Below are 22,662 nucleotides of genomic sequence, written 5' to 3' on the forward strand. Positions count from 1 at the left end.
CACTTGTGCTTCAATTTATTCAGCCCTATCTAAACCTCCCCTGCCTGTGACTCACACAGTTAACATGAAATAAAATGGTTTAATTTTCAATCAGCACAGTGTGTTTACTTTAGAGATTTATATCTCCTGCTCTGTTAATTGAACTTTAATCACACACAGAAGGGATCCCGCAGAGCAGGAGACAATTTTTTTTTAAAATTAAACAGACTATGCAATAGAGGAAGTTTAAAGGGACACAACAGTCACCAGAACCACTACAGCTCAATGTACTGGTCCTGATGTCTATAGCCTGTAACTGCATGCATTGAATGCATCTCTATGAGGAGATGCTGTTTGGCGTAGCACTGCGTTTTGCCACGCATGCACAATAACCTCCCAATTCTTTCCTTTGGGAAAACATTGGAATGTCTGACATCATCGTGATCAATGATCTTAGCCTAGGAGGAGTGGCCAGCCACAGCAAGACTGGCACGACGTGGGGAAAAAGGTGAGTAAAAACACCCTTCCCATGCAACAGTTAGTTTAACACTAGTTAACAAACATAGTTTTACAAACATGTATTCCTGACACTATAGTGTTCCTTTAAATTTACACATAAACAAGACTTGAACCAAACATAATGGGCATTTCATTTATGCAGATAATCAATATGAACACACCAGGTGTTTTATGCATTGTATCAGTTTTTTCACTTGATTTTTGTGTGGCCATGAATTTGACTTGTATTTTTAGAATTAAAGTAACAATACTCACACATCCTCACTGACAGACAAACACTCACTGATTTGACAAACACTTACAGACACATACATTCTCTCACACATTATTATTATTATTTGCTTTATTTTAATTTACATCCACCCAGCCTCCCTACCTTCGGGAGAGCTGGGGTGGATACTTTGCCTGGGGTCTGTAATCTTCCTGCTCTTCTTGTTCTGCTCCCTCAAGCGCCATTTAGTAATGATGGGGTCGGAATGACATCACATCCCAGCTCTTGGTATCACAGCACGGCATGCAATGAAGCAGAGAAAGAACAGGAACATTACAGCTCGCTTGCCACCGCCCATCTTGGGGGGCCCTAGGAGGCCAGTGCTGAACTGACTAACACCTAGGTGCAAGACAAAATTCCTAGTCACCATGGGCATGACCAAAAGTCAGTCCACCAGAACAAGATTTTGATCCGTTGATCCGATTATTTTTTGAACTTTCATAGTCTGTTCAGGAATACTCAGCTCTTTACGAGCATTCTGAACACATATGGCTCTTAGTGGGGATTCCCAGTGAAGACATCACTTAGCCTGGCATGCTTTCATAACAGGCTGACATGCCCTAATATCTTAGGTGAGCAACCTCTCCGAATACCCCTCTATAGGTCCACCCACTCCCTTTATTGACTTCATACCACCCAGTTTAGGGAGGTATGCCTCCATACTCTCTAAACAACAGAATTGTGCTACATTTACAGATTCTCGCCCTGTTCCTGAACTGGAGGCAGGTTTGTATCTTCATAAGAACAGACAGTGCAGACCATCTTTTAACAATGGATTCTGGCAACTAAACATTAAATAAAGCTCATCAGAACACTTTATGTTTCTATAAAAGATACCCACCAAATAGCAAAAGCAATTAAATGTGCTTCACGTGAAATTTACATGTAAACCCATTTGTCTTCAAGAAAAGCAAACCAATGATTATTCATTTACTGTTCTTATTGCAAAGCAATGAATAGAGATGTGCCATTATAGCACTGATACCAAGCAAGAGAGAACATCAAACAAACTGCACAACATAAGGTATGGGTGTTAATGAGTTTTATTCTGGTTTATTTCCCATCCATCTCACCCACACATGTTGATCTGATAGTCGAGGGAGGCACACCAAAACTAGATTGCTAAAATAGCTGAAGGGCAAGGTTTAACTTTCTGTTTTATCAAAACACAACATAACTACCGTATATACTTGAGTGTAAGCCGACCCGAATATAAGCCGAGGCCCCTAATTTTACCCCAAAAAACTGGGAAAACTTATTGACTCGAGTATAAGACTAGGGTGGGAAATGCAGCAGCTACTGGTAAATTTCTAAATAAAATTAGATCCTAAAAAAATTATATTAATTGAATATTTATTTACATAGTGTGTATATAATGAATGCAGTGTGTGTGTGTGTGTGTGTGTGTGTGTATGAGTGCAGTGTGTATATGAATGCAGTGTGTGTATGAGTGCAGTATGTGTGCATAAATGCAGTGTGTATATAATGAATGCAGTGCAGTGTGTGTGTATGAGTGCAGTGTGTGTATGAGTGCAGTGTGTGTGTATAAATGCAGTGTGTGTGTGTATGAATGCAGTGTGTATATAATGAATGCAGTGCAGTGTGTGTGTATGAGTGCAGTGTGTGTGTGTATGCAGTGTGTGTATGAGTGCAGTGTGTGTGTATGAATGCAGTGTGTGTGTATGAATGCAGTGTGTGTGTATGAATGCAGTGTGTGTGTGTGATGGAGAGCAGTGTGTATATGAGTGCAGTGTGTATGAATGCAGTGTGTGTGTATGAGTGTGATGGAAAGCAGTGTGTATATGAGTGCAGTGTGTATGAATGCAGTGTGTGTGTATGAATGCAGTGTGTGTATGAGTGCCGTGTGTGTGTATGAGTGCAGTGTGTGTGTATGAATGTAGTGTGTGTATGAGTGCCGTGTGTGTATATGAGTGCAGTGTGTGTGTATGTGATGGAGAGCATTGGTGGGGGGTGGGCATTTTTGTATTATTATTTAATTATTATTATTTTAATATTATTTTTTTTTCTTATATTATAATATTTTTTTTTTCGTCCCCCCTCCCTGCTTGTTAGCTGGCCAGGGAGGGGGGCTCTCACTCCCTGGTGGTCCAGTGGATGGGCTGTAGGAGGGGGGCTGGCAGAGAGCTCTTACTTACCTTCACAGCAGCTCCTGTCAGCTCCCTTCTCTCTCCTTTGGTCTGTGCAGCTCCCAGGTCAGCTCCCTCTTGCAGAGGGAGCTGACCTGGGAGCTGCACGGACCGGAGGAGAGAGAAGGGAGCTGACAGGAGCTGCAGGAAAGGTAAGTTACAGCTTCCTGCCAGCCCCCGGTCCTTAATACAGACAATTGACTCGAGTATAAGACGAGTGGGGGTTTTTCAGCACAAAAAATTTGCTGAAAAACTTGTCTTATACTCGAGTATATACGGTAATTACAAACAATACTTTGTGATATGGGAAAATTGCTGTTTGAGGTTAATATTTAAAGTGGCTCTATCCTCACAAAAGTCAATCTCATAATAAATACTTCAAGGTTAGTGAATAAACCGTGAACGGACTAGAGCAGCACTCCAGATGTTGTGGACTACATATCCTATAATGCTTTTACAGCTATATTGCTGCCAAAGCTTCAAGGAAATACAACATTGAATGCAGAAGGTTGCCTACTCCTGGACTAGAGCATTACACATTTTATCCAAAATAACCACAGTAATCGTTCTCTCGAGATTCACAGCAAGCACTCTGACCTTAATGAGTGCCAAGAACATGAGAATCAATTACTGTAGTCTGCAGCTGCCGGAGGTGCAGACTACACGCTCCCTTGCTGCACCAACATTCAGACTTAAACCTCTCCTGAACACCAGGGAGATTTAACCCTCGCTGGACAACCAAAGAAATTAAACCCCCCACTGCTCCACCAGGGAGAATAAAAACCACTCCTCCAAGTTGGAGATGTAACCCTTGCTGGACAACCAAGGAGCTCTAACCCCCCGCTAGACCACCAGGGAAATCTAATCCCAGTGTCAGCTGACACTCTCAGTATCTTCCCATTCATGACACAGCTTGAGAAACGTATTTGAGTAAAGTCATTTTGTGAATGGAGTGCTATAGACATGGTGAGAGCTTTAGCCGTTTCAAGCCTTGGACTGTGGTTGATGTTCATAAGCAGAACGATCGAAGCACCGGCTTCAACTGTTAGTTACCGGTTTAACTTGTTGAGGTAAGCCGGCACCGAGGGACCTCTTCACACCATAACAACTTAATTCTGATGAAGTTGTTATGGCTCCTGAGTGTTCCTTTAAATGTGAAAGGATAGTTTGGTTAAAAATTTAAAATCCTGCACATGGGTTTAAAATTAAAAATACACCACGGAGAATAAAAAACAAAACCAAAAAAAAACACTTGTTCAATTATTCCATGCTTTAACCCCTTAAGGACCAAACTTCTGGAATAAAAGGGAATCATGACATGTCACACATGTCATGTGTCCTTAAGGGGTTAAATAAAGTTTACCCAGTGGGATTAGGCAGGATAAAGAGAAAGAGTGGGAAAAAAACACAACTGCCCTTACCCTGAAGCAGTTAATTTCTGTCAATTTTTCTTGCCTGAACCTTAGCCTACATTTAAATTATAATGATTAAAAAGCTAAAGTTGGTCCATTGTGAATATGCCACATGATGTATTTCTAATGCCTAGGTTAGTGAAACCTCACACGCCAAATCCTCCTATTTATCAAAGAGCATTTGCTAAATTCATGCTTGAATCTTACAAGAATATATTTCCCTAAAACGACTAGAAAACTAGGCTCCATTTGCTAGTTCAAATGTTGCCGAGCAGCCATACTGTGTTGATATGCAAAGCTTTGATGCGGAGAATATTAGTCAGGATGTAGATTCCTCTCTTGAAGACAGATTACATTTTTTTTTTTGTTCTCCAGTACTTTGCGTTTAGGTACTGCTGGACGAAACCCAAAAATCAACAAGCACTTGAGTGTAGGTAATTATAATGTATTCTCCTCCTATCCGAATCTAATGAGCAGGCATTACATTGAAATCTCGTCAAAAGGTTAAATGGTTCTAGAAAAAATGATGGCTTTGGAGTAGCAATTTCTACTGATTAGCAGCTGTATGTGGGGTAATTCATTTAGCATATACAAAGAACATGGAATACACTTTGTAAAAGAAGGGATAATATGTTTCTGCAAAGCTAATTAAACATTTTATGATTTCCTCTGTCAGTGAGGAAGTGAGCGGTTATAGAGTTTCTTCCTTCGCCTTTTCAATTTTCAAAGCTCACAATGAAACAGATCAAGTTATGAGTGATACCTTGGAAAATGTGGTGGTGTTCTGAAAAAATATTAGTGTGGAAATTGGTATAAAGAAAACTGTCCCTCTTTTATATAACAAATAAATATGATCACATTAACAAAGGAATTTTCCAATTCAGAAAAATTGAATACATTTCCCTTAATGGCTTGATATAACACAAATCAAACAATCTTGGTTTAGGAGTAATGAAATTAGTTTAAAATGTTTTATTACAGAAAATCAGATAGCAATTCTGTAGCACATTTTTCATGGTGGGGGGGGGGGGGGGGGGGAGACAGGAAATGTACTTGCTATAAATACATTTTAACCATTCTGCAATATTTGTAGTTTGTTTCCATTGTAACTTTCTTTTACAGTGCTTACAGTACTTTATTTTGCATGCCGTTTCCTTTGTAACTCGGAGCCTATTTAAAAACACAATATACACCCACAGGTATATTCCCTGTCATTATGTTACCATGCTGTGTTACATTGTATTTAGACATAATATCCTATTGAAGATGAACAAGGCTGGGAGCTTCCGGACATCATTCTTTAGTTGTGCTTTCAGGGGAAAAAGCGACAGCTGTTCGAGGGAAAAGAAAATAAGCCGTATATACCACCCGTTTACGAAGTTGACACATGTAGAGAGAATCCTATAGGACAAGGTCTGAACATACAATTTCTAAGAACAAAAGAAACATTGATATAGTACAGATGTAGCAGCTATGACATAACCTGCCAGCTATGGAGAGGATATACAAAACCCTCTTAATGCTTTTACTCTTGTTTTCCTTAATGTGCTTGAAATACTCCAGTGGCCTTTCTGCGCCCGTACTGATTAGATACTTGTAAAATGAGAAGTTAAATATATGCTGTGGAAATAGTCTATGAGGGTATAATCTATGTGTTCTATTTAAAAGGGATTCTATAGCATAAGTAATTCAAAGTTATATTCCTTACCCTCTACTTCCCTCTGCCTCCCCACTCCCTTGCGGCCTCCTACTGTACGAATTAATAAGCCCTTACTATACTCACACGATTCCAGTGGTGATCTAAATCAGCGTTGGGTCGGCATTCCGACTCCTCTGTTATCCGACTGGGGGGGGCTAATGCGCATGCACGGTGAGCACTGCAAGCACATTAGGCCCTCCCTGCATGAAAGCATTGCGGCAATGCTTCCCTATAAGGATTTTACTGAGGACATCCAGCGTCAGTTAGGCGACCAAAAGTCGTCTAGAAAGCAGAAAGCACTGTAGTTTCTATAAAACTGCAAAGATTTACATTGCAGAACTAAGACCACCAATTAGCTGAAGTGGTCTGGGTGCCTACAGTGTACCATAACAAAGAACACAAAGATAGATTTAGTTTAAACAAAAAACACAACTGTAGATAAATAAATATGAATACCGCACTCTATTTAGTGAAAAATTCAAATAACACTTATTGTTAATGCTGAAATAAATTCATAATGTTTATTCGTTATTAAATTATTGTTGTTAAATTGATATATGTAAAGTATAATAGTAGTGATGTTCATTTCATCCTGAATACATGAATTATATACAAAAAATATATGCAATATATACAGAATCCTCCCTATTGTGGGGTAAAGTTCATGTGATGTATATACACTTGGTTTATAATCAAAAAAAACATTTTGTTTGAAATAATAGAAAAATATTGAAAAATTGAAAAAAATCCCAAATCCAGGGAAAAAAAGGCAAAAAGAAAAAGAAAAAAAGGAAGAAAAACAATCTATATAGAGTCCTGGCAGTCCAAAATATAGTGCACTATATGTAACTGTTTTATGGTTGGATCTCACCAATGTAGAAGTATTCTTCCTGGTATACACAGTCAGAGTGAAGTAGTAATCAGATGATGATGATATGAACGAAGGTGAAGGTAATTTCTGATGTGGCAAACAGGCAATCACTCCATCAGCTTCCAGTGGGTATGTGGTCAGAACAGCAGATCGTGCTCAGGCAATCTTTGAACGGATGAAAAAACACAACTGGTCTATCTACTCTGCCTATAACCTCTTTGAAGGAACCGTGCACAATTTGCTGTTGCACTAGAACAGGGTTGACTAACCTGGGGCTGGACTAGACATCTCATCATTTTCTGATAGACTCAAGTTTTCTCAAAAGTATTAGTATATATAATACAAAAGATGAAGGTCAAGGTTAGACATTTATGCTCTCAGTTTAACTCTAGGTGGCTGTATTTAGGCCAAATTACCCTACACTGAATAGACCACAGAGTATATGGAAATTGACTATAGCTTTCAATTCCTCTTCACGTTTACGCCTGATTTACTTTTATTTTATATCCTGCTTACATGTACCTCTATTTTAGGCAAGAAATGTCAATATTTGCATGTTTGGCAATTAAAAGTAAAAATACATGTTAATACATTCCATACACATGTATACAATACAATGTCTACATGGACATGACCGTTTTGTGGTCTGTAATTAGTTGAGGAAAATAAAAGAAAATACTGCATCCAAAAATGTATCTGCATCTGTTTTGGTGACCTGTTCCCCTAAGATACAAGTTATATGCAGGGAGATGTGACAAGGGCTGCATAAACAAAGTGATCTAACGCCTATACAGCAGAGAATTGAGCCATGAGACTGCAGGGGCATGATCTATACACTAAAACTGCTTCACTAAGCTAAAGTTATTTTGGTGACTGTAGTGTCCCTTTAACATTCTCATTATCCATCCAAAATATTTCATAGCTCATGGTCTAAGGCAAAGCATGAACGTACTTCATTATGAAGTCACAAGGGGGAATGATTTTCAAAAGGCTTTAAAATTGTTTGACACAAACTGACTTGGAAAATGGTATACCAGTTTGTTGCAGTTACTATTTGTATCAGCTCTTTTATCACTAATTTGGTCTTGAATTGAAAAAGTTGCACTGAATTCATTTTTAATTCCTGAGAATTTTTAATTTAGCAAATAACCCTACAACATTTTGAACAATGCTGACTGCATGGCAGTGCTGAATACAGCTTAAAGGGATATTCTAAGTACCAAAGCAACGTTAACTTAATTGAGTGGTTTTGGTGTATAGATTATACCCCTGCAGTCTCACTGCTCAATTCTCAGTCATTTAGTTAAATCACTTTGTTAATGCATCCCTAGCAACACATCCCCTGCATGTGACCTACGCAGTATCCCTACACACTTACTGTAACGATAGATCTAATGTTTTTTGTGTGTGATTATGATTCGATTAACAGAGCAGGAGATATAAATCTATGAAGTAAATACCCTGTGCTGTCAGATCTGATTGAAAATTAAACCAATTTTGCCTGAGTGAGTCAGAGCCATGGGAGGTGTGGCTAGGGCTGCATAAACAGAAACAAAATGGATTCAACTCCAAAATGGCAGAGAAATGAGCAGTGAGATTGCAGGAGCATAATATATACACCAAAACGGTTCCATTAAGCTAAAGTTGGTTATTTTTTTTGCCTTAGAGTATTCTTTTAACCTATGAAAATTGAAGTGTGTGCTATATCCCTAATTGCACACAAACATTTTATATGATCAACAATGAATATCATTTAAACTAAAAAAAAAAAATATATAGCAGTATTGTCATTGTCAAATGAGTTACTTTAGTTTCTAGTGTATGAAGAACTGGTACAAACAATAGTTGGAAACATGAGATGACTGCAACAATAAGGAGAAGATTATGGATGAAAAAAACAGAAAAAAAGGATTATTTTGTAGTATATGGTTTCCTGTAGATAATGAATAGGACAGTAAATTTTGTTTGATTGTAATCAATTACATCTCTTTTACTACTTTATGGGTAGTTCTATATTCAATTAATTTCAAGTCACAGAACTATTATTCTAGCAATGCTACTTTTTTTCTGATTAGAACTGGGGCAATGTAAACTAAGAGTCTGCGTCTCCAGTTTAGTTTAGTTTCTTCCCGTATTTTAGCCTTAGTCCCATTTCATGCATCAAAATCTTTGGCAAAACAGGTCACAGTGAGATCTTCTTACTGCTGCACTATGATTTGTTGATTATACAGATAGTCAATGTCCAGACAGGAGAAGACCCAAACAAGGCATTTACCTTCAATTCTGGGTTAGTTTTCATTTTTCCACCTTCCAGCAGGAAGGAATGCATCAAAATATCCTTCAGAATTCACCAGTATAAAAAAGTTACTATTTCCAACAATGATACTGAGATTTGTATGGATGTTTAGTTCCCTGAACAAGTCCTCTTTGGACAAAAACAGGCTGAACTAGCCCGCTGGGGAAATGGGAGATTTCCATGTGGGCTGCTCTTGTTTGGGGGCCACTAGCAGGCAGTAAAACCATGAAGACAGCCAATTGCTCCCTAGCAATGTGTTAAGGGGTTACCCACAGGGCTGTATTTGCTGTGAGGTAAATAAGGCATTTGACTAGGGTGGCACTTTCAGGAATCGCTGCCCTAAGCGTCCAGGCAAATGCCTTGTTTGCCTCGTGTCCTGGTAGGGCCCGAAGAGGTGGCCGGCTGGCAACTTTAAGGCTCCCCCAAACCATTCAGCTGCTCAAAGTGTAGGCGAGCGGTGAGGGTGTGCAGTCCTTTGATCTCTTCATGTTCCGCTCCCTCGCACACACATCTACGATGCTGGGAGCCGGAATATGACGTCACTCCGGCCCCAGCGGTGCATGAGGGAGCAGGGCAGGAAGAGCTCAGTTCCCTCAGCGCCTTCATTGAGCGCCCGCCCAGCAAGCTGAGGGAGCAGAAACCAGCAGCCCCAGCAAGGTGCCTGCCTGCCTGCCTAGCTAGCAGCCGGGGACAGGATCCTCTACAGCTCTCCCAAAGCTCAGGAGGCTGGGTGGATTTAAATAAAAAAAATTATAATAATTGGTCAGTGTGTGAGATGTGTGTTTCTGTCAGTGTGAGTGTGTGTCTGTTGGTGTGTGTGTGTGTGTGTGTGTGTGAGTGAATGAATGTGTGTTTCTGTCAGAGTGTGTAAAATCAGTGAGGATGTTTGTGTGAGTGTATGTCAGTGTATATGTATGTGAGAGTGTGTGTCTGTCAGTGAAAGTGTGGGTTGTTTAAATAGTGTATGTGCTAATGACTGTATGTGTGTCACAATGACTGTGTATCTGTCAGTGAGTGCATGTCAGTGCATGTGTCAATGAGGGCATCAGTCAAAAAAGTGGACTTGACACAAAGTGGTGGGACAAATTTAGATTAGGGTGGTGTCTGAATATAGTCCTGCGTAGGGCAGCACAAATTCAAAATTCACCACTGGTTACCCACTAGAGCTTACTGTTGCTCATTTTCTTTTATTTAATTTATTTTTTTTAAATTACCTGCTTACATCCGTGTCACCCCTGTTTTTCTGATCTGAGGAACAATCAAATACTTCTCATAGACAAGCATTATTGGACCTAGGGTGCATGTGTGGCAAGCACTTAGACCTGCCAATCAGATCATTTTGATTTAAAAAAGCAATGAATCTAATGGTTCATCATAAATAGTAACTGCTACACCAAGTATGTGCATGTACACAGGGAGGTTGGAGGGTGGACAGCAAAAAATATTGAAGGGAGGAGAGGAGGAGAAGGGTGCTGGCGAGCTGCAATGGTCGGGAGAGAATTTAAAACATGCTACAAGTGATTTGGACTGTGTGAACGTGAGCCGCTGATTACATCTGTTGCCAGTGTGATGTGTGTCAATGAGAGTGTGTTTTTAGAGTGAGAGATAGAGTGTGCGTAATTTAAGGAGTGTGTGTGTGTCCTTAAACAAAAAAAAGACTTCAATAAAAAAAAAATCCCTTAATCCATGTGATTTGTAGCAATATATAGTATACAAAGAAAGCATTATTGTGCAATAACATGCAAAAATAGTGCAAAGGTGGAGCGCTTAAAAATAAAACACTTACTCCTGTAGTATTCAGGAGATAATATAAGTGATGTTGAGGTCCTTTTGGGTATTCAAAGAATGCAGGTAGCCCTCAAAATGGAGACAAAAAAATAGAGAGAACAGGGAAGCAACGCTGACCCTGGTGTAGAAATCCTTGGTAAGGTGGATAATAAGGTGTAAATAACAATTGGCTTCTCACCTTATTAGGAGCCTATAACTGGGCTCCAAGTTTGCAGGTATACTGTCAATTATAGGGTGGCAGTTCCCTTCTTTATAGCAGCATAAGTATATCACTAGTCCACTTGGTAAAAGAAATTAACATTTATTGTAAATCATACATAAAAACAATAAAATAAATTCAGTATACTCAAGTGCCAGTGTCCAAGACGCGTTTCGCTGATATATTTCGGCTTTTTCAATTGGTATGATTTGTAGCAATATGCCTATATACATATTTATGTATGTATTAATAATATTCGTATTAAATTTAAAGGGACACTATAGTCACCAGAACAACTACAGCTTATTGAATTTGTTCTGGTGAGTAGAATCACTACCTTCAGGCTTTTTGCTGTAAACACTGTCTTTTCAGAGAAAATGCAGTGTTTACATTACAGCCTAGTGATAACTTCGCTGGCCACTCCTCAGATGGCTGTTAGAGATCCTTCCTGGGTCATGGCTGCCTAAAATGCATCCAAACATTCAGTGTCTCCACCCTCTGCAAGCAGACACTGAACTTTCCTCATAGAGATTCATTGATTAAACTCATCTCTATGAGCAGATGCTGATTGGCCAGTGCTGTGTTTGAATTGTGCTGGCGCTGATCTGCCTCTTTGTCAGTCTCAGCCAATCCTATGGGGAAGCATTGTGATTGGATCAGGCTACCACTTCTGCTGATGTCAGCAGGCAGTGGGCAGGTCTAAAGGAAACAGGGACTAAGTAAGCAGCTGCAGACTTGAATACAAGTAAGATTTTACAATATTTGGTGAGGCATGAGGTGACCAGGGTGGCTAGATGGTGGATTTAACCCTATATGGTCAGGAATACATGTTTGTGTTCAGGGGTCAAGTCCTGGGGAATAAAGTGTGGGAACTCACTCGAGTTCCACCCTCACCCCACCACCAGAAAAAAACAAAACTTGCATGCATATATAAACACGTACACACACACTCAGGTGCACACATACACTCACAGACACACACACAGACTCACAGACAGACACACATACTCACAGACACACACACACTCACATACACATACACTCCCAGACACACACACACACACCCACAGACACACACACATACACTCACACACACTCACAGACACATACACACAAAAATTATTTGTATATATATTTTTTTACATTTAAAAATGTCCACCCAGCCTCCCTACCTGGAGAGCTGGCATGGACCTGTCCCTGGGGTCCAGTGGGGCTTCAGTGCGGCCGGCTCTTGTCTCTCTGTCAGACGCGGCGAGGGAGCTGTGTCCTCTCTGCTCCCTCTCGCCGCGCGGGCTGTCTACTGATGCCGGGAGCCGGAAATGACGTCATATTCCGGCTCCCAGCATCAGCAAACGGCGCGGCGAGAGGGAGCAGAGAGGACACAGCTCCCTCGCCGCGTCTGACAGAGAGACAAGAGCTGGCCGGGGGGGATCCTTCAGGTGGCCATTAGGCCACCTCTTGTGCCCCCCATGACAGGGGGAACACGGGGACATTTGGGGGCGGCATTTTTTGCCGCCCCCTGAGTGCCTGCAGGACCATAAACGGGAACGGCGTTCCTGCACTAAAAAAAGTGCAGGAACGCCGTTCCCACGCGTTCCTGCAGGACTCGAGCCCTGTTTGTGTTCCTGACCCTATAGTGCTCCTTTAAGTACATGCAAATTAAGCTCAGTTGAAAATAGCATTAAATTTAATTTATACAAAACTCTAGCAACTCATATAAAGCTCTTTAAAAATGCAGTCCATCCAATAATATTTGACATTAATTTACATATGAATTTATGACTCCATTGGAGCATATTGAAATTTCATAATATTATCACAATGGCTGCAATGAAGGTAATCTCATATAGTGTATTTTATTTGGTTTCAATATATTTATGTTTGGTAACTAATCATGCCTTATAAACATTTTTATGGATTGATAGAATTTTGATAAACTTTTTTTGGAGGGGGTTTATTTGGTAGCAAAAGAATGTATGGTGTTAGCCATATATATATATATATATATATATATATATATATATATATATATATTATTATTATTATTTTTTTTTTTTTTTTGTTTATATGAAATTAGAAATATTTTAAGGCACTTAGTAATAAGCATGGGGTGTAGATCAGGGAGTTCTTATCCTATAGAGTAGGTGAAAATGTTAGAACATGGTAGGTGTTTTTAATCATCAGTAACATGGTTTAGTCCAGGGGTAAGCAATCTATGGCACTCAAGGTGCCTTTGCACGGCATTCAAGGCTGCCAGAGACAAACAAACTCTGGCCTTTCAGGAGCCGCAGTGGGACTTCAGATATCTGCTAGTGAAAACAAAGTGGTGATTGGAGGTGGTGAGGGACAATCCTCCATTTACGCATTGCAGCACTGCATCACAGTGCTTGTGAACAGGAATCTGGACTGGACTAAAGCAACTTGTAGTAGCTATCGCAGCTTCTGGCCTTGACCTGTACCTGACTAGCCTTGTCCCCACTGGATCCAAGGGAAGCCACCCACACTACTAAATATAAACAGAAAGGCAGAAAAAGCCTCCCGTCATACGAATAATAAAAACAGCCCACACAAAAACACACAGTGCCCACAATCACGACACCACGTACAATCCACATCCACGCAAACAACCGCACAAACAGCCTCTCACATGCAATAATCCATAACCCATGCAGCACCACACATACAAACCACCAAGCACACAATGTAACATATCATCCAGACACACAATTACACAAGCAGCCTACATTCATAGGTAACATACACAATACCACAAACTACCCATGAACGTATACTGTACAATAGAACAGCGCACAAATATAAAGCTGCAGCACTCATAAATAACACATGCAGACTACAGTATGCCATGGGACTTTAAAATCTTGTTTTGGCACAGTACTACTAAAAGGTTGCCTACCCTGGTTTAAGTCAGTAGCAGTGAAGCACTAAAATATATCAAGTATTACACCAAATCATACTTTGTGACGTTTCCTGGAAGTTCCGTTTTATTTCCCGAATGAGTTCTTCTGCCACTGAGGGCAAAACAGTATTCATCTTCCATGTAGGAACTCAAAGACAAGGCCACGTGGTAAAGTTTAACATTCCTCAAAAAAGAAAAAAATGAAAAAAATTACAATATGGTAACCATGAAGCAATAGTTTTAATGGAATGCTCTTCGCACATAAGCACCTTAGCTTACTTAACATTTTGGAGCACCTTGGTGAGCTGCCCTGGGGTTCTGTGAAAGCGTTTATACAAAGGCTATACTGATAAAATGTTAGTCCCCAATAGTCAGCCCTCTATACCTCCCTATAACCATATGCTGGTTATCAGCAATTGAATAACAGTAGGCTACATCCTTACCAACATTGAGAGGCATGGGTTTAGGAAGTGGATTGGCTCCAGTGATGTAACTTGCTTTACAAGTGACACCCAAAATGGGAAAGCTAGACCCATGTCAGCCTAGCGTCAACAAAGCAATAGCTCCCAATTGACAAAATAGCTTGGAAAAGATACATATTTTTCTCAAGTCGTTTTGTAAATGGGGAGCTACTAATAAGCTTAGAGAGTCAGCCAATACTCCCAGACAATCATAAGCGTCCATTTTGATAGGTTTGACTTCTTATCTGGGATCCACCGGGCACTACTTCAGCTGATTGCTTTCAGGCAACGAGCTAAGCATTGCAGCGTTTAGCTCAGGAGAACAAACAGAAATTCCTCATGAGGAACTTCCAGTTCTCAGTTGATGGTATGGAGGCGGGGATCGCTGCCCAGGTAAGAAGTCAAACCAAAAAAAAAAACGGTGTGACTCCTTAAAGGACCACTCTAGTGCCAGGAAAACATACTCTTTTTCCTGGCACTATAGTGCCCTGAGGGTGCCCCCACCCTCAGGGTCCCCCTCCCGCCCAGCTCTGGAAAGGGGAAAAGGGGTAAAACTTACCTTTTTCCAGCGCTGGGCGGGGAGCTCTCCTCCTCCGCTCCGCCCCGTCGGCTGAATGCGCACGCGCGGCAAGAAAAAAAATTTAAAATTTGCTTTCCTATGGACGCTTGCGTGCTCTCACTGTGATTTTCACAGTGAGAATCACGCAAGCGCCTCTAGCGGCTGTCAATGAGACAGCCACTAGAGGATTAGGGGGAAGGCTTAACCCATTAATAAACATAGCAGTTTCTCTGAAACTGCTATGTTTATAAAAAAAATGGGTTAACCCTAGCTGGACCTGGCACCCAGACCACTTCATTAAGCTGAAGTGGTCTGGGTGCCTAGAGTGGTCCTTTAATGGGGGGCCACCAGGGTACTCCTGGCACCATAACCACCACAGCGAACTCTACAAGCAACACAATCATCTATGTTCTACAAATAGTAGGTTACTGTCTTCATCTAAGTCCTTATAGCAGCATGTTTCAGTGCAAGAAAGTCTGTTCAATAGCTATAAATAGTTCCAATCACGTGGCTTCTATGGTCTTGTTTCTTTTTAGGAGTAAAGATATTTATTTATTATTTATAAAATATTTTACCAGGAAAGATACATTGAGATTTCTCTCGTTTTCAAGTATGTCCTGGGTCCACAAATCATTGCATTGTTACAGTTAGTGTACAATAAAATACAAAAACAGTATTAATATACAATATATACAAAATTTAACATAGAACAGGTAGGAAATATATAATCAACCATGACTGGTGCATTCTGTTTTGAGGCATGTAGAGAGGGATCTCTTAAAGGACTTTAAGCTTAGGGAAGATTTTAATTTGTGCGGGAGGTCGTTCCACAAATGCGGTGCTCTGTAGGAGAAGGAGGATCAGGCTGCTTTCTTTTTGTATTGAGGTAGACTAAGTAAAGTGTTGGTACTGGATCGGAGGTTATAGGAAGTGGGAACAGCCGGAGAAAGCATTGCGTTCAGGTAGGGTGGGAGTTTCCCAGAAAAGCTCTTAAACACTAGGCTGGAAAGATGAAGGGTGCGTCTGGATTCCAGTGACAGCCAGTTTAGTTCTTTTAGCATGTCACAATGGTGGGTCCTGTAATTACATTGTAGCACAAATCGGCAGAACGAGTTATACAATGTGTTGAGTTTATTAATGTGGGATTGCGATGCAGATACTACATCCCCATAATCAAAGATTGGCATCAGCATTTGCTGTACAATCTTTTCCTTTACTGAAGGGCTTAGGCAGGATATTCAAATGTGTTGAATTGCATCTCAGGTACACTTCTTTTAAAGTCACCTATAAAAAATTTTTAGACACATTTCCAAAACGCAGAGGAATAATGCTCACCATCACACCTAATGGCTGCGCAGTATAAAGTTACCTATAATAAAGAACCTAAACTAATGTACCAGCACAGAACTACAAAACGAAATACAACATGTATCATGTATGTAAATAAATAAAAAGGAATTTGCATAAACTGGTAGAAATGACAGATCAGACCCTGATATAATTGCCAAATCCAAACGTCTAAATTGTGAACAACCTACGCCTGAACCTGCATGTGCAACTTGATTAACGCAGCAAACCGAAAAGTGAGGGTTTTTTTTTTAAATGTATTTAATTGATTAATAATATTGCCGCCTACCTCCCAATACTTGTGACAAACTTCCATAGAACACATGGAAAGCTTCCGGGTTCGATCCCCAGCAACAGTTGTCAAGGTAGAAGTCGCGTCTAGATCACAGGCAAGTCGTGGTTCATTAGCTAGCGCGTGTCACGTGACCTGCTCTGGCGCTTGCTGATGCCGTCCTACAAATATCCCAGAGACGTTTCTTCTTCGCTGTAGTGTTATTGTTGATTATCATTTATGCACTGGTGTATCAGACTAGGTTATGCACGTTTTTAACCTCATTCCAGTGGTATATAAATCTTGTCATATAGGTGTGTTGAGTTAATTTTCATATCACACCAATTGACAGATCTAATAATATTCAATCTGCTGCTGTGTATATTGTTGAGCCTGTCATTTAAAAGCACATAAGCTAATTATGAGGTAATTCAAACAAATGTATCATGTATTGTTATAACACAAGAGTGTTATATCTTTTAATACAATAAGCTATAAATACACTATTATATCGGCTTCATTTGTTGCTGTCGGAGTTGTCAGTCTGCTAGCTTAGACACTGCAAGAGCCCCACTATAGTTGCCAGCATTTGAAAGAAATTCCCTGGCACAATTTGGAGGCGATTTATCACGTTTACTTCTAATTGTCATTGAATTAATATTTCATGTTATTCTCAGGAAGTAGAAAAAGGTGGTGCCACAGAGATTAAATATAAGCAAGTAGTAATATAGAAATAAACAATGATATATAATACAGAGAGAGAGAACAATAATACAAATATATATATATATATGTATATATAAAGAACAGTCCAAAAAGAGTACAGTAAAACCTTGGGATGAGAGAACAATCACAGCTCTATCTGAGGTAGAGACGTCTATGGAGTAGTGGGAGCAAGGGGTTCGTGGGATCCGTATAAAAGAGAATTGCCCCATTTAAAAAATGGTTATCATATATTGAGAGAGAGCTGAAGAAGAAAGACCAGATAGATAAGAGAATCCCCGAACTATAACGGCAATAGTAATATCTATAAAACAGAATAGAGATAAATCTATGTCGACAAAAATGAGAAATGTTATGTATATCTGTATTGTGTTTATATGTTCAGATATATGTGATGTGGAATTATTAAAAATCTTTATTGTACTTGTATTGAATTATTGTACTAACTCCATTTTAACTTTATACTGTGACTTCGTCCTCCATTTTGTCCTCCTAACCTGACTTCTTCAATCCTCCATTTTGTCCTCATGACTTAACTTGTTCATTTTAAAACTACATTACGTGACTGAACTTCTCAACCCAATTAATACAGTAGACAAAGACTGTGTTTCCTTCAAGGACAAGTACCAGGAGGTACTGGCTACTCCTTAAGACTTGCTGGCTACTCCTTAGAGCTTGTAAGATAGTACAGTTTGAAGGCCATAGAACACAGTAGTAATGAAATGTTCTATTCATAAGAGACCTTGCACCTGGACATAAAGCCTGATATCATTGACCGTGTAAAATGACGCTTAGGACCCCCTTGTCCCCCACCCGTGTCCAGAATAATCCCACCTCTGATGGGTGGGCACGGGACTAACCTCTTAATTTTACGAACCAATAGGTAAGACACTAACTCCGTCACTTAACAATTAATCCAATTGATGATGTTTATTTGCTGATATTCTAATAATCAATGATGACGCAAAATGCCTCTTAAAAGGGCCTGCGCGCCCGCTTTTTCTTCACTTGCCAATAAACTTTCTCGAAGTTATTTTAACCTGAACCTCGTGTGTCAGACTTAATTACTTCAGCGTATATACGCAATTTAATTTTATTGATTTGGACAGGAACAGATAGACATTTGAACATTTTGGTTTACTTTCAAAAAGTACCATAACAACTTGGCGCCCAACGTGGGGCATCGGGCTATGTCCGGCCGGTGAGCCGTCCTAAGGAAGACAAGGGTGGACGGAGGAATCCAGGGGGAAGGAAGGGAGATTGATCACCTCCAGATACACGGTAGAGACTTCTGCAGAGCCACCGGTACGTTCCGGCCCCTTTGATTGACCCGTCCACGTGTCTGTGACTGCTTCCCGGGAGGACATCAAAGACAGGTAATATCTTGCCCGGTGTCTCGTTACTCACTTGTTTTCCTGCAATTTTAGTCTATCTGTTGCCTGGGTGTGTTTGAATTGTGTTTGAATTGTTTGCCTGTTTCCCCATTTTGAGATAAAGGGGGGGTGGACCTGCAGGGGATTTGCCTGGGGTTCTGTCTTGCTTGTTTTCCCCTTTTTGGGATAAAGGGGGGTGGACCTGAGGGGACTTGCCTGGGTCTTCAGTGTGTCTGTCTGTTTGTATTTTACCCCTTTTGGGATAAAGGGGGGTTGACCCGTGGATGTGTTCCTGGGGGGTCTTCTGTTGCCTGTTTTACCTCTTTTAGGAACCACGGTGCTGTGGTTGTAAGGAAAAAGAGGGGTTGACCCGTGGATGTGTTCCTGGGGGGTCTTCTTTGCCTGTTTACTTCTTTTAGGAGCCTCGTGGCTGTGGCTGTAAGGAAAAAGAAGTTTGTGGAACTGTGGGATCTGTGTAGAATCATAGTTTCCTGTGATCCAAGTTTGTGTCACTTTGATAGCCTAGCTAGCTTCACTGTGCGCGTTCGGACTATCCAGCTCTAGTTGAGTTGGGGACGTCCTGACCCGGACCATCCAGCTCTAGTTGAGTTGGGGACGTCCTGACCCGGACCCTTCGGCTCTAGTTGAGCTGAAGGTCCACTGATTATTTAATCGTGGTAGGAGACTTAGCCTTGTGGCAGGGGACTTTGTTTCCTGGGGGAATTCAGGCAGGTATTGCTTGTTTTTCGCATCACGTGGTAGTGAGACTTATAAGTGGGTTTTATAGGGGCACTACGGGAGTGAGGATAGACGTGGCCACATTCTTGTGGACTGCAGAGTAGAGGGAGGCTGGAAAGGATTTCGGACCGGTGTTAGCTGTTATCCTTGGCCGCTGGTAGTGAGACTTATGAAAGTCGTTCTCCGAGCGGGGACACTACGAGGTTGAGAAAGGTGACTTTGGAGTAAGCACATGTAGAAGGAAAGGGATTATTGTTGATTTTATTTGAACTGTAATGCATGCACTGTATTTCAATTGTATTGTTGTCTTGTCTGTTTTATTAGGAGTCTCATGAACTCCTGTGTCTGTCTCTAAGGATTTTTCCTTGCCTTTCATCTTTTCTAAACTTCCTATATTATTATACTATCCACTCCCATTTCTCTTGAAAGAGAAGTGATTGGTCACACACTTCTCACCTCGCTCCAATCCGTGTCTACCACCCCGGGTAGGCGGATTCAGTGACTAGTCTACGTTTTGGGAAGACGCACCTGAGAAAATCCCACGATTCTCGGGTGGCAGTCGAGCATTGTAGACGTTCTTGTTCAGTTTTCCTTCTCTCTCCCTATATCTAGGACGCTGGTATAGGGGTAAAGGGATTATGGGACAGGATTTAAGCAAGCCCAGTAAGGGCTGGTTAGCATGTGATTTAGTCGAAGACAGAGAGGGTGAGGAAATGGTTAAAGGTGTTGAAAAGATTGCAAAAGTATGTAAAATTGCTGTACCGACATGTGGAAGATTGCAACCAGAAAGTTGGCGTAGGTTACTGACAGAAAAGAAAGGCAAACTTACAGATAATGGTTTATTAAAGACTGCTGAAGCATGGTATAGAGTAGCGAAGGCTATTCAGCTAGAAGGTTGGGTTGAGGAAGAGATAAATCACAAAGGTGTGAAATTGTTTGTGTATCATAATAATTGTGTTGCTGGGGTCTACCCTCAGCCAGCGCCCAAAACCGGCGCCCAGGGAATGTCTATCCCCAAGGTTCAGTCAGCCATAAGTGATAGCCAGCCGACTATGTTCCCCACTCCCAATCCTCCTAACACCCATCCCATTACCTCCCCTGTCTGCCCGGTCCTGAATTCTGATGGATCTTTCTTTTCCCCTTCCCAATCCTTGACATTCCCATCATCCTCATCCATCCCTACGCTACCTGCTATACCTTCCCCTACCATTTCATCTGCCATCCCTTCCCTACAATCCCTCTCCATTAATGATCCCCTCCCCTCTGCATCCGCCCAGCCAACCACCTCTTCCACCCTCACCCCGGCTCCTCCCTCTACTCCCACCCCTACCAATCCCTCTCCGTCCCCTCCCATCTCCGCCCCAGTCCAATACCCCACCTCCTTTCCCTCCCCAGCCTGGCCCTACCCCTTCCCATATCCCATGGCCCTGCCCTATCCCGGATATCCACTACCCCTTCCCCAAGCCACTCCCCAGGTTCCGGTTATGCCCAGTCCGGCACAGGTTGCTCCGGGTGTGCCCACATCTAACATGGCCGCCACTCCTTCCCTTAACCCTAATGTAACACCTTTTCCGGCCACCAATATGGCGGCCCCCAGTTCGGCCCTGATGCCGGTAATTCCCGGTGACTACCTATCCCCAGGTTATGACTCGCTAGCCACCCCTGCATCCGGGGCTCGTTCCCAACCACCGATCCTTTCACCTCATGCGGGCCCTGCACCGCGCAAAAGAGCCAATATCATAGAATTCGATGATGACGAGATGGACAGGGTGTCCCATGTCTCATCGGAACTTGCCGCGGGAGCCCCAACTCATCGTTCTATCGATGACCCCTTTGGCCACAAGGGTCGGGGAGAACAGGCCCCTCCTAAATATGTTGCTTTCAATCCCACTCAAGCTAGCGCTCTGATGAAATCACTCCCTGGCCCAGAAAAACAGCCTATGCCCTTCTACCGAGGGATAGTTCAAATTCAAAAGACTTATTCCGCCGCATGGCGTGATTTGCTGAGCATTTGTGCTATCAAAGCAGGGGATGCATATTGGCCAAGTATGGCCCGACACCTCAGTACAGATCTGCTCAGCAGTGATGTTGATTACCCCTCTGGAGTAACTTTTTGCACCCAATTAAGAGAATGGGCTAAGGACAAACTTGCGGATCAGGCTGCTGGCCTTACTGATGTTATTCAAGATAAAGGAGAATCAGTGGAAAGGTTTCATGCAAGACTGTATCAAATGTTCACAGATTTGGGGTTTGATCTTACAGATAAGATTCATTCACAAATGCTGTCAGGTGCGTTTGTCCAAGGTGTTAAAGACTCTATACGCAAAGGAATCATTGCTGCACGTCCTGAATACAAGGTTGTTCCCTTGGATACCCTGCTTTTAGTTGCTAGAGGTCTGGAATCTGTTCAGACCCCAAGAAGACCCAATCCAGCTCCACTCATGGTGGCCCGCGCTACCCCCATCACCTCTGGCACCAAGGGTGCCAAGTTAGAGGATGTAACTTGTTTTAATTGTGGGGCTCAGGGACACTACAGAAGTGATTGTCCGGAACCTAAAAAGGAACCTGGGGCACCCAGAAAGTTCTCTAAGCCTACCCCAGGCCCCAAGACCGAGAAAAAGATTCCAATTATTGAAGAACCAGATGATTAGGAAACTGGCAAGCCTGTGTCTGTAACCCCTATAATGGCAGCGTCTATAGGGGACAAGGGAGGGCCACTTGCCACAGTGACTTTGCCCATTGAAGACCATCCTACTACATTTCTAGTTGACACAGGTGCAGCCCGTAGTGTTCTACGAGAACAAGACCTGCCAGACCCATCCTTCCTGTCCAGTATTGATGTCTCTTGTGTTGGAGTGGATGGCCAGCCAAGACGTAGCCCTTTAACAACTCCACTACGAGTTGGCTCTAGCCTGCTTGCTCGCTTTGTAGTATCCTCCACATGCCCCATTAACCTGTTAGGTGCTGATGTTCTATCACGCCTGCAAGCATCCATCACCTTTACCCCGGATGGGCAGGTAGAAATGTTTACACCTCTGTCTGTATCAGACACTTCAGCCCTATGCTCTTTGCCTCTGATGCTGCATTTAGAA

General features: G+C 41.7%; 1 protein-coding gene across 2 annotated transcripts in view; it reads right to left on the reverse strand.

Moving 5' to 3' along the window:
- ZSWIM7 (zinc finger SWIM-type containing 7) overlaps positions 1-17,062 on the reverse strand; it is a 115,774-nt gene extending 98,712 nt beyond the window's left edge. For both annotated transcript variants that reach the window (XM_063450047.1, XM_063450046.1), the window contains exons 1-2: positions 16,755-17,062; positions 14,157-14,282 (exon numbers count right to left, since the gene is read on the reverse strand). In XM_063450047.1, coding sequence (XP_063306117.1) covers positions 14,157-14,239 — 83 coding nt within the window. In that variant the 5' untranslated portion in view covers positions 14,240-14,282; positions 16,755-17,062. The remainder of the gene's footprint in view (positions 1-14,156; positions 14,283-16,754) is intronic.
- Positions 17,063-22,662: the final 5,600 nt, after the last annotated feature.

This window comes from Pelobates fuscus, chromosome 1 (assembly GCF_036172605.1).
Source record: "Pelobates fuscus isolate aPelFus1 chromosome 1, aPelFus1.pri, whole genome shotgun sequence".
Lineage (NCBI taxonomy): Eukaryota > Metazoa > Chordata > Amphibia > Anura > Pelobatidae > Pelobates > Pelobates fuscus.